The sequence below is a fragment of the Fringilla coelebs genome (assembly GCF_963513975.1).
Source record: "Fringilla coelebs genome assembly, chromosome: 4".
NCBI classification, from domain to species: Eukaryota; Metazoa; Chordata; class Aves; order Passeriformes; family Fringillidae; genus Fringilla; species Fringilla coelebs.
Genome location: NC_140032.1, coordinates 68,059,743 through 68,078,010, shown reverse-complemented (window position 1 = coordinate 68,078,010; position 18,268 = coordinate 68,059,743). Strand labels below are relative to the sequence as shown.

The window sequence follows — 18,268 nt, the reverse complement described above, 5'->3', positions numbered from 1 at the left end:
TGCACATGTATGAATATGGTAACAACTCTGCACCATCTATTTCCTCCCAACAAGATCATTCCTCTTGTAGATTCTGAACTCTATTTGTCATGAACTGCAGCCAGCACTCTGAGTTTCTCTCTTGCAAGAGAAGAGAACAAGTTTGCTATGAGGAATTATCTTTTTTTTTTTTTTATAATTTAGATTTCTGCTATTCTTAACAGATCAGTGTGGCCCTTTGCTCAGCAGTGAATTTTATCAGTGACAACGAACTCATAAAAGAAAACCACAGCTTTCAGTGTGAAAGCTGAGACATGAGCATCAACAAAGTTTTGGTACACATTACACTGCAATAGCATAAAGAAGTATATATTTAGACACTAAAGCATGCTTATGCACTTTGATATTGTTCTCCCTAGTTCCAGTCTTTTAAACTAATTTAATGCTTGTATATATTTACCTTGATTTTTGGCAATTAATATGCATTTATCTGCTGTAGACCAATCCTTTACTGGAAATGATGATTTGCTGCTTGGGATCTGTGTTTACAATTTTTATTATCAATCTTTTGGGGCCGTCATAAACACCAGCAATCCCCAGTTGCTCTGGCAGGGTCCTTACAATTTGTTTTATGAGGCAGATTGGCTCAAGAGGTGGCCACAGAACACAGGATTATTTATTCTGAGAGACACAAGGCTTCTTGTGGAGATGATGAAACTATAATGGCTGTAAGGAATGGAAGTGATGCTAATCACACAAATAGGTAGCTGTAAATAATACATAGGCACTGCTGTACTTCCTGCCTCCTCTCACAATGGGACACAGCATTTCTGTGCTAGCCTAATGTGGGATCTTGAAGAGAACAACATTGTAATACAACAAAAACTACAATGAAAGGATATGTATTTATGTCAAATATGTGATGCACAGCTCCATTTTTCAATGCATAACGTTCATTCACAAAATACAAACTACTTTGAGAGAGGCATCTACTGAAAACACTTACCAAAACACCAATAAGCCCAGGTACAAAGGTGAAGAACTGACATTAATTGACCAAGCAGCCACAGACATATTCCATGCATTTCCAGGCCTGAGCTTTAAAATATTTTTAAAGGAACAAGCATGGTAAATCACGTAGAATTTCTTACTATGACACACAGTTGCAGATGAGTTACTTATGGGTTGAAACCAACACAGACTTCTTTTTGGAGTAGGTATTATTGCACTGACTGACGGAAGACATAGCCTGAGTGCCACTGAGTGAAAAATCTGGTTCTACTGAAACACCTTTTGGGTTAATCAGGAGAAGAATCTGACCAACTGTGCAAAGCCTGGCTAGCACACCTCATTTATGTCATTACAATCTCCTGCCACTTCTCAGCGGTGGGAAGTAGATTAAACTGAACTCCTTCATTACAGTCCCCTTCTGCCCTGTGAGAGCCTTGATTACTCACCCCACGTCTCAGTTGTGCATCTGACCACGGGTTCACAACACCTGCAGAAGGAGGAGGTGGCACTGCCCTCCTGCCACAGTGCCCGAGTGCTGTGAGGAGTTACCTTTTTGACTTCGTACTTAATGGCCAGCTTGACGCGGCTCAGGGACGCTCGGTGCCTCTGCGCTTCCAGCGGCTCCGCATTCAGATCCCCGTTCAGAATGGCCTCCACCTCTTCTGAGTCCCGGCACAGGTCCAGGACGCCAACCACAAAGTCCTTGCACTGCATGGACAGCTTGCGGTAGTCGTTCTGGAACAGGAGGGGGACAGAAAACGGCCTGTCACAGATGTGCTTAAGAGTCAATGGTCAGGAGAAAAGGACCTCTACAAATGGATAAAAATAAAATGTTTGGTTTTTACTGTGTCAAGTTCGGAGTGTATCAGATATTACAGAATTTTTGTACAGCAGAATCATTCATTGTCTGATAAAGTGAACATCTAACAGCAGCTGTTTAACAGAGCATGGGAACACGTATCATTATATAAAAATAACCTGGATGGGCAACAAAGGGCAGCTGAAAATATAAGAATTTCACAAACAAAGCAGGACCAGGACTATAAAAAAAGTAACCTCATTCCTGCAAAAACTTTGCTGACAACTAATGAAGTAATTGCCTCTGAGGATACAAATATCTTTTAGCTCTTTTTACACTGCTAAAGCGGCTGATGGCTCACTACCCTGATGTACACCAGATACATTTCCCCCTTTTTCCTTTCCCACCTTCCCTTGGAACTTCTCACACTCAACAATTGGCACAGTGGGTTACAAAGTAAATGCATAGAGTAACTGCAGGACAAACTTGGACACCAACATTGTGGGAAAAATACCCCTAATTTCCTGTAAGATTGCTCTGGAATTAACAGGAGAATTCATCTTCCACACCTGTTCAGTCTTTCCAAGGACCATCATATAAACATCAAATATTTGCTTCTCTCTAATCTTCCTCCTCCTCTGACAAAACATTAGTGGCTGCATTTCAGAAATTGTACCCAACTCTGTAAAGCATGCACATCTGAAATTTTGCTTGTACTTTTGTTTACACTAGTAAATGTCTCCCACCACCTCTGTTATATTACCTATGAAGTCTTATCTTGATCTCTGCTTCAACACAAACCTCGGTCTTCATTTTTGCATCCATGTCCTCTCAGACAGATTCCTAGAAATTTCATATCTGAGATGTGGCCTCTGATTTCCTCACATGAGGCTACAGCTGGAGGAGGAAACTTGACCGAATCCACCAATTTTACCTTCAGTGCCCAGCTAGAAACAGCACAACCACCTTTTCCAATTACTCCATAGCTTTTCTTCAGGTTTTTTTTCCTCCACCAGGCCACCAAAACACTCATTTGAGCCCTCTGCCTCTCCATTTGTTGTGTTTTGCTGTTCATTTCTATATATTGCCTTTTCAAAATCACTTTTTGAGGGTGCAGATTTTCCCTTAGAGGTGCCTGTCTTCTCAAAAATGTTTCCTTACTGCTTCTGCCCTCATAATTTTCTCACTTAATTTTTTTTTCCTGAAACCCTCACTTTTTCCTCTTTTCCTAAGTAATTTTACCTCCTCCAAAACTACCTACTGGTAGTTTTGGTCAATTTTCAACTTAGCATCTATACAATGAGACAGAGAAACTAATGTACTTTCAGTAGTTTCAAATTATTTTGGGAAACGATGGGAAAAGAGGCTGCATAGGGTAAGTGCAAGAATCAGCCATCAATCCCGTAGGTCAGATTCAGATATGAATCAAAATGAAACATTACTGGAGACAAACAAATACTCCTAGAAGTTGTGTTATTACACAAGACTAACATCCCTGATACAGACTTGGAAACAACCAGTCCTAATCATAGGCCTTAAACAGGATCCAGTTATTTCCTTTGGTCATAGAGGACAAATTAATTCAGTTGTCAGTGAAGCAACAGGATGTAAGGCTATTTTAGATTTGTTTGTGGTAACCAAGGAGAACAGGACAGAAGAGCCAATTATAAAAATAATACTGGGATGTGTGATTAAATTCAGTGAAGGGATAAGCAAGCTTATGTATGACCAAGACTTAGGACTTCAAAAAAGGCAAGGTTTCATAAAAAAGCTAATCAAGGGAGTGAAATATACTTGCCTGCATGGAGGTCTGAATGTAGATAGAGCTTTTACATGAAACGTGATTAAATCTCACACACTACAAAGATAAAAACCCTGCAAAAGAAGACTCCATGGTGGTGGCTAGAAAATAGCAGCAGTCAAAAAAAAAAAAAAAAGGAAAACAACAAAGAGGAACAGTATTTCATGACAGCCTAGTCAAGAAAGCTTCATCACAAAGGCCAAAACTCTAAGTATAAAAAGCTAGAATTCAGGTTTTGTATTATTCGAGTGCTTTATGACATAACACAACCCAAATTTTGTCCTTGTATGAATGAACATGTGCTGTCCAGTTGCAGGGAGAGACTTAAATTACAAAGTGTTTTCTCATTATTTTGCTAATTGTGAAGAAATAGAAGAAGTAGTAGATTTCTAATAGTTAGGAAATAAAAATAGTTAATATAACTAATAACTATTAGTTATTTCTAATAGTTAGGAAAGAACATATTTCCACGCTTTGCATGTTTGCCTACCAGAAGAGTTACCCAGATTTCTTCTAATAGCAGTAAAATAACAGTAGAAACATGAATGACATGTTTCTTCACTGGTATATGCACCACTTGCTTATAAAAATGATGCTTATTGCCAGACAAGATTAACAATTTAATGGATGAGTTTTTATTCTGTCAAATTTAAAGATAAAACAAAGCCTACATTATTCACAAATGCTGTTATGAGAACTGCAAACCAGTATGTACATTCTTAATATCCCACTCTAGCTTTGAATCTTATAGCAGGAAAACTTGTCAGATTTCCCTCTCCAGGTCTTTATTTACCTATGTATTAGCAAATCAAATTTATCCCAGTCTATCTGATTGCTTTACAGAATTAAACAGACAAACAGTACCTGATTCTCAAACAACCTTCTACCTCTAGGGTGTTGTGTGAATATCAGAAATTTTAATCTATGGTCCCAGTCATCCAAATCACCTCTGCTCACTCCTGAGAACATACAAATTAAGCCACCAGATCAACACTAACAGTTGCACAAACATCTTTGTAACATCAAAAAAATATCAGCCTGCACCCTGCGTTTCCCAGGTTCCGCAGCTGACTCCAGCACATTCAGGCCAACTGACGGCGACTGAAATTGCAAAGCTGTGTCTCGCAAGCAGTTTCAGAGGACTGTGACACACATCAAAAGCTGGATCTCAGCCTGCCCAAATTCGTGTGTTCTGCTCTCACTCATAACATCAAGCACTGCCCTGTGAATTCATTTGGAGTCTTGACAAAGAACGTATCGGTCTGTGTGCAAAGAGTGAAGCGCACAAACAGAAAACCTTCAGCTGATTCCACTCAAGATTTGTAACCGCTGCAAAGGAAATTTATACTGAGCCATCACATGCAGTCAAACAAAATGTAGGGATCTGTCTTCTGTTAGACAAGCCACAGTCCTGCAAGCACCAAAGTTCACAAGCAATGCACAACTAATTCACAGCCATGATACTGAATCATAAATTTATGTTATTATCTGGTAAACGGCCACTTTGAAATCGCATATTGGGGGAGTTTGCACGTGTAACTGTATATGCAAAGAAAGCACATAATGGCACTAATGGTTATGGATCTGGGCCCTGTCCTTTCAAAAGCTAAGCCTAAACCTAGATCAAGCTTGCACACTCTTTGTTAGTTCAGCTGAGACAACACTATGTAAATTTACTTGGAACACTGACAGATTCTGCTTTTAGATGCACGTCCACATCTTCCGTTGGTTCAGTAGGAGCTTTTAGCAAAACTGGGAACAGGGATTTATCCTATAGAAAGCAGGACTACAACCTTTTTGATCCTTGCCAGAGCAATTTCAGCTGGGAGAACTGAGCTTGCTTACACAGGACAGTATTCAGTTGAAAGCTGGTATAAAGAGATAACCACAGGACTTTTTAGCTACCTTGTCCTCTCTCTTCCTATGGTGACTCCAAATTAAAGTTCCATCGGCTGTTCTGATTGCCAGATATCCTCCCTTCCCTGGGCAGTAACAGCTTTAAAGTTCCCAGGGAGGAGGGTGAATATCAATTAACTTTGGTAACCCAACCCTTCATTCCCAAAGCCAAGCTGCAGTGGCCATGGTCTGCTAGAAACAAGAGAACAGGAAAACATTAAAATTGGGAATATTTGTATTGCAATGTATTTTGGGGAGCTACTGGAAAGGAGAAGATAATTCTCCCACTATGGTAATGGTCACTTTTTAACATTAAGACAAGATACAGTTTTTACAATTGGTAGCATTCCTGACTGAGATCAAACTGAAATTCCTGATGTCATCTGAAATCCTGCAGGCAATCCCTGGAATTAGGAGACATGGGGGACTAGGAACACCAAGTCAAGTCAGAGAATTACTGTACTCCCTGCCCTGGCCATGAGAGAATTGAAGAATACATGGGAAGAAGACAAAGATCAAAAAGGAGTAAAAATGTCAAGAAGAAATAAATATAATAGATGAAGAGCAAAAGGACAAACAGCAGGTTGAAACAAGGATTTCACAATTGGAAGTAAGGAAGCTTGGAGATGAAAGGACTAGAATGAAATGATCTTTAAGGATCCAGTTTCCTCATCTATTTTTTTAATTTTCAGTACTTAGTTTTTGGCTAGGTGTCTTGCATCTTCCAAGAAAAATCAGGGCTCTGGGGTTTCTTTGAATCCTTTCTCTTTACTTCTAAAAGGAAAATACAAAACTCTAAAAATCAATGTGATTAATCAGGTTTTATTGAGGAACTGGCTGTCATGAATGAATGGCCTGAGTCACCTTCCCACATTTTGAATTCATTTGTGGAAACACTGGTTTGTGCATTAGAATTTCTTAGTGTAAATGATAAGCAAGAGAGGCAGACTAGACTTTGCATATGCAATGGATGTTGGGTTCAATTTAACAAGCATTCACCAGGAAACTTGGCTCTCAGGTGTTTTTAAACAGGTTCCACCTATGCTCTCTGTGGGGAAACCATCCAGAACAGTATTTTCTGTAGGAGTGCTCTGAATCTTGGAAGCAGAGCACACACAGAAAACATCATGGGCCTTAATATTCCATAGATACTGAGAATAAATCATGATTTAAACAGATTTGTCCATTTTTTTGTTGTAGAGAGATGAATTATTTTGCCCATTTTTCTCCACACTGAAGCAGTTCTGCTCAGTGCTGTGCTACAGATTGAATTTGAGTGGAATACTGGAGAATTTCCAGTGATGATCCTAGAGGAGAGTGCAGCAGAAGTCTGCAGGAATGCAAATGCTGGATTAGAAGCCTTCTCCTCTGGGATGTGACAAAGCACACAAGTTATCAGCCAAACACCTTCAGATGACAGATCTGTAGGGAAAAAAGCACTGAAAAGGGAGTTACAGATGGGAGGAACTCCAGGGAAACACTCAGCTCTCCCATCAGACTTGATAGAAACAGAAGGAAAAAAAAGAGATGTGACGTCAATCAGGAGAGTAATTACTTCACTGGAATGTTTTGACGTTGATGAGAAGCTGGAATTTCCATGCCAGCAAGGAGTCTGGAACAATTTCTACTGTAGGTGCCAAAACTGAATCATCTGATACACCTGGCAAGATTAGTAGCCATGTAAGTGCTATCCAAAAATAATGAAATCTGTGAAAACAGTGAATTTCTTGGGGTTTGAGGCATCCCAAAATACCAGGGAATTACCATTTTAAAAACTGAAATAATTTTTTAAAGCTCTGGTTTGAAATAAAAAGCTCAATCAAAAAACTTCACCTTTTCTCCTCCAAAATTTCAAGCTACTTGTTTTTCTGATGAAATTTGTATGCATGGTATTAGTACCTGTGAGATGGGAGTCTCCCATGAATTTCTTTCCACTGTAATTTTTCTATGCAATTCTAATCATCTACATCCTTGCCTAACAAAAACACAATGCAGCTTGCCCTAATTTAGCTTTTGGTGGCAGGGTACTTTTTCATCTGAGGAAAAAGAAAAATCTGACATTTTTCCCCTGAATAAATACATTGAGGAAGTACTCAATTAATTTGCCAGGTTACACAAGACACAGCATGGTATGAGCGAGTTCCTTCAGCAAGGAAAGGGTAAGAAGGGTTAAAGCTCAATTTTACATTTTGTCACTGAAAATTTATTTTTAAATTATATTTTACCTCACTCAGCTGAATATGGACCTATTCTTTCTCAGGAATTTTCTTCTTCTTCTGTAAAATTTCACTTGGTTAATTTCTGCTTGTCTTTCTCCATGTTGTATATTCCTTCTGAGTACTCCTTAGGATAAGCATGTTTGCTGCTGTTTGGAGAGGTTAATGCATCTTTTTCTCTCTCAGATCATTTCTGAAGATATTAAATGAGCAAGTGGTACCCAACACTGGCCTTGAAGAACCCCAAAAAAGTTGCTGCTACACCAAGAGATAATGCTGTGAATATCTCTACCCACTGAGAGCAATCTGTCATTCCCCAAGCCAAGCTCTTCTCATTACAAGCAGTCTACTAGAGTTTGATTTTGGCTGCAGGGGGAGAATGGAGAACAAGAGGAAAGGTCCTTTTCAAGGCATCCAACTGAACAGAAAAAACATTAAAAAAAGCACTGGGCAACAGTTAACTAAGCCATTAATTGAAATATATAAAGAAGTCAGGACACTGACATACAAAACCAGATACAGCTGAAAGCCAGGTAAGAGGACCAACACCTGTAAGCAGTCTAACAGCTGGTTTTGAACATTCCTAAAAGGTGCATCCAAAAAAAAAATCCACTTTGGGTATTTTTAACAATTTGGAGACATCAGTCAAAATCAGTACAAATTAAGAAGAGGGAATAAGGTCAGTGCTGCAGTGCCCCCAAGAAAAGCCAAATGTTTTTGCTTTTTGCACTTATATTACTCAGCATTTGTAACTAAGAACAATCCTTGTGTGATGCAGCAACCTGAATTGTTTTCTGTCTGCTGCAAGGTTATCAGAACACACACTTTTTCCAGTTTCCAGTTTTACCAATTTTCTCCAAACACAGCAGGTGCAAAAGCAATTTCATTCCATTAAAAATTCCTTCTAAAGGCTTATGTATCAAGAATGAAAGAGACAATAAGATGAGAATATTTGTAATTGAAAAAGTAAAAGCACAGGGAATCATTTTAGCATCTAAGGACAACATGAAGTAGCAGCAACTTTAAAACAATAACAAAGACAGAGAAACATAAAAAACATTACCTTGAATTCTTTTTCAATGTTGGCCAACTTGGCAAGTTCATTGCTGAGCTCGAGAGCAGTGAGCACTGGATCTTCGCTGGAGAGGGACAGATAAGCCGGACTGGCCAGTCCTTTGTACGCATTTATTCTTGACCTAGAGTGACTGAAAGAATCATGTTTTTGCTTCTCTGTACAGTCATTACATTTGCAGAAATAATCATGAGGTCTTTCTATCCTCGCTCCTTTCATCAACAGCATGTGCACGACTTCGTATTTTTGGCAGTGGGCGGCTAAAATTATGGGAGTGATGTCTGGAGAAAAGCGGGTACCGTCTTCGTCATAGGAATAAAAATCATCATCCTGGAGCTCCTGCTCACAGGGGCTCAGAGTCAGTCGCTTATTTACTGAAAACCCAGGATGATTCAAAATTGCTTCCACTATCCTAATGTAACCCTTGCTGATTGCGAGCAGCAGGGCATCTCCAATCCGTGCCAAGTTCTCTTTTTTTAACAGAAGTTCTGTCACTTCCAAATGTTCATTCCCCACAGCAAGCTGCAAGGCGTTTTGGCCCATGTAGTCAACGCAGTTGACATTCAGTGTCTTTGACTCCTCGAGCATTTTGCGCACCACGGGGATGTTCCCGTACTCGGCAGCGTCCAGGAATCGCTCCTCCTCGGCCGTCAGGCTCGTGCCCCTGTTGTTGAACATGAAGGCCGGGCCCCGAATGGCCTGTCGCCTTCCCTTCTCCCTCATCATGGTCATACGCCTCAGGGACGGGCTCTCTTCGATGTACCTGAGGAGAAAACAAGGGAAAAGTGACACATTTTCACTCTGGTGGTAATTTTTAACTTCCAATGCTGTGGCTGCAACAACTTATTTTGTGCCTTGTCCTTTGCCCGTTTCCTGACAAGCAGTATCCTGAATTGGGATTGCTCTTGCTTGTCTGCAGTCTAAAGGCACTCACAGGCTCAATGCCTCGGGCTACTGCTGTTCTCTGAGCATGGTCAAGATTTATTAACATTTTTCATTCCTTTAAAGACATCACTCCTCTTCAGAAATCCTTCCCATATAGAAAATGAAAACTCATATACTGCTTTTAGTAGTAGTTAATATTATCCATCACAGGCATTCAATCTGATGGTATAAGTAAGGCAATACTTAATGCTTACCATAAAAATGAGGTGAAAACACATTTTCTTCAGGATGTCTTGCCAAGCAACACATGATGAAGCCTGATCCCAGCTTGTGTTACTATTAGAAACATTAAACCTAGAAGCTTCTACTACCAAGTCACTTTGGTCAAATGACAGATTTTTGGGAAACAATACTACATACACATTCAGCAGACTTTCTGCCCCTAAACTGCTCACAGGTTCCAGGCACCAGGAGTCATCCAGTACAGACTGGAATCAGCTCTCACTCCAGTGGACTCCTGCAGTGCTGGGGATTGTGTTGGACCTGTTTCTACATCACCCATTTCAGGAGCTGAGAGGGTCTGTGTCTACACTCTTGTACCATAATTAAAAAAAAAAAAAAAAAGCAAAGTCAAAGACTTAATGAATGAAAATTGGGATAACTGCTGCACTAGAAAGAAGAAACCTGGGTGTAGGAAAGTGAGATGTTTTAAAGGAAAATGAGAACCAGGGAACCCATGAACTTTCCACAGAAACCAGTCACAAAAGAATAAAGAGGGAGGAAAGAGAAGGGTAGCAGGCAAAAAGAATGGGTGAGCAAGCTAATTTGGCAAACACAGAAACTGTAATTATGAACCAGTGAATGTACTGAGAGAACAGGCAGATTGGATGCTGAGCTGGAACTAGCAAGGCAAGGAAACAAGAGATGGGCGGGGAGGTTCACAGCAGTGAGACTGGATAGAAAGTGCAAAGAGAAGGGACCTAGGATGAGAGGCTGAGGAGCAGACACTGCCTAGCTGGAGAAAACAGCAGCACTAGAAACTGCCTGGCAAGGTCTGAAACAACAGAATGGGTGGGATCAGCTGGGGGAAGATCAGAAGCACTTGTGCCTGCCAGAGCAGAGGCCAAAGGCCTGAAAATGTACTCAGGATACCCCAACCTTCCTTCACCACCATCTGCACATAAACATGAAACCAGCCAGCCATCTCCCTTGCCTTATCTAGTCTAGCTCAACAGTGAGGAAGGCAGCCTGCAACTGCTATCAGTTAATCCAGTAGCTCAAGGGACAGAGATCACTTGAGAAGATTTGATGGGCATGGAGACACCAAGTGCTGCTGATAAACAATATGAATTAATGGAGGGTGTGCTTTGAATACATATGCTGCACTATATATATACATACACAATACACAGAGAGAAAGAAATCTTTTAAGTTCCAAATTTGTTTCTTAGGTCCTCATCTTTAGAAAAAAGAACAGTTGGCTCCCATCTTACAGGACAATTGTGAAAATTAATTTTTTGTTCACTTAGCTGAAAAACTCAGACACAGGAGTACAAGACCAGACAGAAAAACTGAAAAGGAAATTAATCCTTCTACCCTCGGTGCATTAGAAGAGATGTGAGTCCATGTAATGAATGCCAAGGGCAAACCAAAATATTAAACAGCCCTTTTTAAGCAAACCCTGTCAGTATGCAAAAAAGACAGAACCAAGGGAAAAATGACACACGCACCTTTGGGCACGCAAGGGCTCTGCATTCAAGTAGCCACTGGACACAGTAGCAGCTTTGGAAGGTAAATGTCAAACTGATGCAGGTTCAAATCCACAGACAGAGAAACAACCCTCCCGGTGGGGGTTGATTTTTGTGGGTGTGGTCTCTCAACAACGAGCTCTGTTGCCCTGTTGACACTGCACAAAATACGCCCCTTGCCATCACTGGATGCAGCACTGCCAGCCCTAGGAGTTTTCATTGGGCAGAACTAATTCCATTCTGGTTGTGAGGATAGTCCTGCCCTTCCAGCTATCTACATCAAAATGTACAATCTTAATCACTTGATTGCAGCTACAAACATCCTAAAACCGAGTCCAAGCCCTGAGCATTTCAGTGAACACAAATGGGCAGCTCAATTGCACATCAAGCAAAGAGACTGTGAAACTCATTAGCAAGGGCAGGTCTCTCCTGGAATGAAGCATTTGATCTTTTTGCCTTTTTATCTGTGGCTGGCATTTCTGGACTACCTGAAGTAGCCTGAGTGGCACCACAGTATAAGCAATGCTAACTGCTATTTACTTTTTGAAAGATGTGGCAAAACTGCTCTGGAAAACACGACATGATCCATTGTTTCTTATTTTTTCTTTTTTTTTTCCACTTCTGTACCATTTTCTTTAAATCTATAAAAAAGGCTGCATAACGGAGAGGATTTGTAACTGTTAAACACAGAATTGATTTAATGTCTTAAACCTCAGGCATATTTCCCACTTAGGAGTACTCAGAAATAAAGACTTGAGCCCAGAGTGCACATTGTGAACAGCCACAGTGCGCTGCTATCTTATTCCCCAACAAAATCACAAGTAAAACCAGATACATTGTCTTCTTATACTTTCTTTTTAAACAAGGCCTTATTGTCTTTTTTGCTGTTACACTTCCACTCATCCTCCGCATCCAAAATCACACAGATACAGAAATGTAGGTTTAATGTTATGAAGAAAAAAGTTATAGCTATTAAAAATGTAACAAAGACAAAACAAATTGACTCATGCTAACTTCTTGCTTTAAGAAGAACCTAGGCTGCCACTTTGAATCTCATTTATCTTTTATGAAATACACAGTATATTTGTTCTTATATATTCAGTTTAATTTTTCAGCATATTTTGAAATACAACATTTATTTTCATTTTATCTACCTTCCTTTTAGACCCCACTATCTGGGTGATCACTGAGGTGATTCATCTGACTTCTGCAGGGACACACATATCCTTTCAAAATTGTCCTTTCAAGAGTGGCTTCCTAGGAAGGAAGATATCCTTAACTGCAAACCTTGTGACAGAAATGATGTATCTGAAGTGACTGCAATACCTTCTCAAAATAAATACGTACGATGCTTGGTATTTATTTACTAAAATAGTGTCAAGACATCTCCAAAAAAACGAAAAGCAAAAAATCTTGTGCAGCACTACAGGGCCATGAGGCTTCTGTGTTCATCCACACTTCTCCCCTCTTTTTTTCCACTTTTCCCTCAGCAGATTCAAGGACCTTGAAGCCAGCACAGCTCTGGTCAGAGTAATGCATGCAACAGTCGTATACAAGGTCTCCTATTCCATTTTCCACTTTCCTTTACTTACATCTAATATTTTAGCTATCCTGAAGTATGAATAAAATAGTTAGAATTTTAGTTTTAAGTGTTTGACCATTTTCAGCAAATTTTATAGGTATTATTTGCCATCTGAAATAATCAAACCAGCAAAATCTCAAGTTGCATCTCTCAACATCATTAGACTGGCTTAAAAATATGATTAAAATAGAACTAAGTGTGCATTAATTACTTGTGTTTTATTGGCAAAGCCTTTTAAGTTCAAATACTCAGCCTTGTCTCTGTAAGGTGTTGACAATCTACATTTAAAAAAGAGGAGAGATGGGAATCATGATGCTCCTCTTCCCAGCTGTTTCAAATAGTTGAAGGAACACATACACAAAAACATCAAGATATCTGTAGAATGCATGGCATTAAAACCACAAAAGAACCAAGTAATAAAAATGCCCAATTATTCTGTATTAATTAGCCAGTAGAGATAAAGAAGGATGGAACTGGAGATCAGTCATGTTAACGGGATGAAGCACACCTGTCCCACCTCATCTGGGTATGTTTCACTTGGCCCTGAGCCTGCAGAAGTTAAGCAGCTGTTTTGAGGAACTCAAAAACTTCACTGGAAAGAAGGAAGAACATCAGGAACTGTGCAGCAGCCTTCAGGATCAGTCATTCCTCAGCTCTGCTTTGCAGCAGAGCTCCCACACAAGTGAGGCCAAGGCTCCTAAAGGAGCACATTACCTTTACCTGATGGTAAGTATCACAAGCTCTCAGACACAGCAATGTTGTGTGCACTCTGAACGATTAATTGGTTCATTACAGACCTGGTAAATAAGACATACAAAAACCTATCCTACATTATAACATGCTTATGCTTACCTCAAACATTTTCATCTAAAATATTTTCCGTATTTCATATGGGAAATAAAAAATTATTTAAAAAAATATTTTCCACAAAACAATCAATGCCCACTTGTCTCCTCTTTTCGGCACACATCACATTTACTATAACCTTACATTGCATCATATCCTTGCCTGGTTAGAGTTATTCCTACAAGGAATGTACAAAGCAAGACATTTGAGCAGCACAGCAACTGCAAAGGGCTGGGAAAAAAGCACAACAATCTCTCTGCTTCTGCCATGGGCTGTTTCAATCACAGCTTTCTACTCTGTTACTCTACCTAGCCCTTTTCATGTTCAGTCTAGAACTGCGGCAGAAAAGAAATGTGGTATGAAGAGTTGACCTGAAAATTCCTTTTTCCTTATCCCGCTCATTATCTACAGCAATCCAAAAGATTTATAGTCTTGTTTCTAAGTCTACTTTTTAACAGTGCACACAACATAAGCAATTTTAAAGGAAAGGGGAGTAGCTGGAGAAACAGAGATTTTATGCTGGGTCTTCCCAGATCCATTGAGCAATTTGTGCTGAAGAACAGGCTGTTACTCTCCCTGAACTATCACATGCAATAAAAGATGGGATCAACAATTTACAAGCAGTTTGCCCCCCTGCTAAACTACAGCACATTAGTGATCCTGATTCCATTCTAGCCCTGAAAAGGAAATGCAGCCCAGTGGTAACAGACAGATCTGATAAGTACATAATGCCAACAGCTCTTAAAAGAAATAACACCATAGTCAGCTGAGCAGGAGATGCAGATCGTGCCTCTTGTTCTGCCAAAAGTCACCTCTGAGGTGCCAGTTTTAAAATTAAAGACCCATAACTGCCTTACAAAAGTGCTCAGACACGCACATACACAAGAGCAGCATTGTAGCTAATGATGTCTCAAACTAAGCAATCTCAAGTGTTTTATTTGTTACTGTAACAGAAAAAACAGCTCTTCCATGTGAGGAAGCAGCTCCTGGCTCTGAGTAGACCACAAGCAGTGCTGGAGGGGCTATCCCCCGTCCTCACTGCCCCGCCCAAAGGAAGGCTTTCCCACCTCTCCAAGCTCTGCTTCCCATGTGTCAGAATGGGCCACTGATAAATTTGTTTCTTCACCACTAAACTGGCATCTCCTTCATGCATGCTGGCTTGTGTTCCAAAAAATTTGGGAGTCCCTGCAGCAAAATCCAAAATACATTAAATGAGAGCTTCCTTTTCCTTTCGGTGAGCTTCTGCTTGGGCTTCCCAGAAGAGGGAGGCTAATTCAGCTGAACAGCAGAACATAAATCAGGCCAGCTGCAAGATCTGACGGAGGTCTATACTCTCCCACTGGTCTGAGACTACATAATCCATCATCCAAAATGCCCTCATGTCATCTCACAGAAGTGCTGGCTCCAAACTGGAAAGATTTAGTCCGAAAATATGGAAAAAAAAATTACAGTGAAATATCAGGAGGAGGTGTACATGTACTTAGGGGATGGAACAAACTCCTGCCCCATAAAACTATGCAGAGCTTTTTCTGACGATGACCCTTCAATAACTCCTCAAAGGAAAATACCAAACATCTGAATTTCTGTGGGAAAAAAGGACCATATATTGATGGCAGGAGGGCATCCATACACACACAGAACAAGGCAAACATCTCACCAGGAAAGAACCAAGTTAACAGGGCTGTACCAACAAAGAATTGTAAAGCTCCTTTGAAACTTAGTCCTTTCTTTGTGTTCTGTCTCTCCAGCCAGAAAACTACGCTGTGATTTTCAGAGAGACTCAGGAAGTCAGGTATCTGATGCCTACTACATTTAATTTACAGGTTTTGTCCACCTTTTCCCCACTGGAGTATAGAGTACCCTGTGAAACAAATATTACCTCCAGTCTGCAATCTTAGTGGGAATCTGAGGTTAATTACTTTTTTTCCCAGCAATATTTGGCACAGGAGGGAGCCAGCTGTACACTGACAGGCACTTTGCACAGGCTGCTGCTTTCAGAGATTTCAAAACCCAACGATGTCTGCCTTTGTGGGTAAACTCTTTCACATCTTCCTGCCTCTTTCCCTTACACCTTGTGCTGAATATTTACACTACAAATCCTTCCAGACAAGGAAGGCATTCTGTGCCTGCTAAAGCCTGACATGTGTCAATCTGAGCTCATCAGGAGCAAGCTGATGCTCATCTCTATCTCATTAACATGCACAATGATTTTAGGCACTAGCACCAAACACAGAATGCGACTCCAGGAGAAAAATCCCACTGCAACACCAAGGATGATCACAGTCACATAACAGGGAAAATCTAGTTCTATGGCTTTTGCCTCTATGCCCCAACAGTTCAATACACTCCCACTACATTAATCCATGCCAGCCCTTTTGTCAGTCCTTTGGGCTCACAGATTCCCAGCATATCAAGGATTATCTACTAGAAACAATTTCATGAGACAGAGCTTACCCCAGGCTCAAACACCTACAGCTGTGTAAACTGATCTCCAGTCTGATCCCCCCCACGGTGTAGTACCCATTTCTTCAACACAGGAGTATGTCAGCCTCTCTAGAAGGACACTTGGGAACCAGAAGTTGAGGACTCATAGCTTACAATTCATCTGAGCCAGCTTCAACTGTCTAAAAATAATGTGTCCAAGTCCCTTTTTATGGCAGATAAAGACAGGCACCTCCAAAAAGAAGATAAATTGCTATGCTGCTTTTCCCACTGCTATTTCTGCTCCCATTCCATCATCTACATGGGAGTCTAGACAAGTAACTCAAGCACAACTAACTTTCTGACAGCTGAAGACATGTGAAAGACCAATTCACTCAAAGTGCAAATTGCTGGGCACAGGGTATTTGTGAAGAATTTCTGCACAGGGACGGAAAACCCCACTTTTATTTGTGGTTATCCCGTTCTAAGCACTACCCTAATTATTTCTGTATTTTACAGTTGTCTCTGGGGTGATTTTAACTAAGGCTTCTACAAATGCTGAATATCTTCTCTTGAAACTCAGTGTTTGCTATCTGGTAATTAAAATTGAATTAAGAACTAAACGTTGTCATGAAAACACAAAATAGTCAAGCAATCCTCTGAGGTTAAGTCTACCTAAACAGCAGCATGTTATAAACATTGGTGAATTATGAATGGACAACCTATATTTTGCAAGTCAGGGAAAAGAAAGTTAAGATCCCTACTAGTAAAATTGAATGCATTTATCTTGCAGTAAGTCTAGTTGCATGGACAGCATCTCATATATCTACATAGATAGATGTTTAGGATTGTGCCTTAGAAAACAAACTGATATTTTGGAAAAGCACATCCAAGCAGGATAAGGTGCATGTACAGAACTAAGGTTTTTCTGCACATGTGTCCTAGATTTCTGTGGGGAATTCAATTTTATCTCAGGATAGCTTTTAAAAACATATAAGAATAAAGCGGATGCATTAGCAACGGGTTCTCTAAACCTTAGCCGAGCCAACAACTGGCCAATTTCTCGGCAGCTACACTTGCATCCAGGGGGAAAACAAGGGAGGGATGGACTTTCCTCTGCCCCGGCACACACCTGTGCCCGGCTGACGCTGAGGCAGCAGTGCCGGGGGCTGGGGAGGGGGCCGAGGGCAGGCCGGGGCCGGACGGTGCCCTCGGAGCCGAGCGGCCGCTCCCGCTCCCGGCCGCGCTGCCGGGGCCGGCCGGGACGGGGCAGCACCCCCGGGCCCAAAACTCGCCGGGAGCCGCTTGCCTTCCCTGCTCCGGGGAAGTCACCGGGCGGCCCCCTCCGAACACCCCCCCGGGCCCCACTTACATGGTGCTGGCAAAAGGGGGGGGCGGGTAGTATCCGTAGGGCTCCCGGAGGGTTTTGACAGCTCTTTGCGGCGGCGGAGGGGGCTCCGGCCCCCCATTGACGCCTCTCCAGCCGCGGCGCCGGCGCTGCTGCTCCTCTTCCTCTGCCCCTTCGTCCTCCTCCTCCTGCTGCTGCGGGGGGAAGGTCACTCTCCCCTGCTCCTTACCCTTCCTGCTCTTGCTCGACATGGTCAGGGTCCCCTTAGGCGGCGGCAAGCGCCGCGGCTCCCACTCCCGGCCGGCCTCGTCCGGCAGCGTGTGCGGCGGGGAAGGAGGCAGGAGAAGGAGAAAGGAGACACAAGCCCTGCTCGGCGGGGGACAGGGCACCTGGAGAGGACAAACCCCTCACCACAAACCCACGGCCACCTCGCCGCCCGTCGGCAAGCCGGCGCGATGCGCAGCCCGGCAGCGGGAGCCGGGGACTGCCGGCGAGGCGAGCAAGAGACAGGGCTCCCAGCAGCGGCGGCGGCGGCAGCTCTGCCCCCCTCCTCCTCCTCTTCTGCCTGTCATCATCCCTTGCTAGGACGGCATCATCACGGAGGCAGCGGGGGCACGGAGAGCGCACCCGCCTCCCGCAGCGAGCGCTCCGGAGAGGAGGAGAC

The 18,268-nt window shown here is 41.9% G+C and overlaps 1 protein-coding gene across 2 annotated transcripts in view; it reads right to left on the bottom strand.

Annotated features, from left to right (window-relative positions):
* The window catches only part of TRPC3 (transient receptor potential cation channel subfamily C member 3), a gene marked incomplete at both ends in the record, with an annotated part of 31,565 nt that extends 13,710 nt beyond the window's left edge, over positions 1–17,855 (bottom strand). For both annotated transcript variants that reach the window (XM_084204573.1, XM_084204574.1), the window contains 3 exons: positions 1,540–1,725; positions 8,766–9,537; positions 17,629–17,855. In XM_084204573.1, coding sequence (XP_084060699.1) covers positions 1,540–1,725; positions 8,766–9,537; positions 17,629–17,855 — 1,185 coding nt within the window. The remainder of the gene's footprint in view (positions 1–1,539; positions 1,726–8,765; positions 9,538–17,628) is intronic.
* Positions 17,856–18,268: the final 413 nt, after the last annotated feature.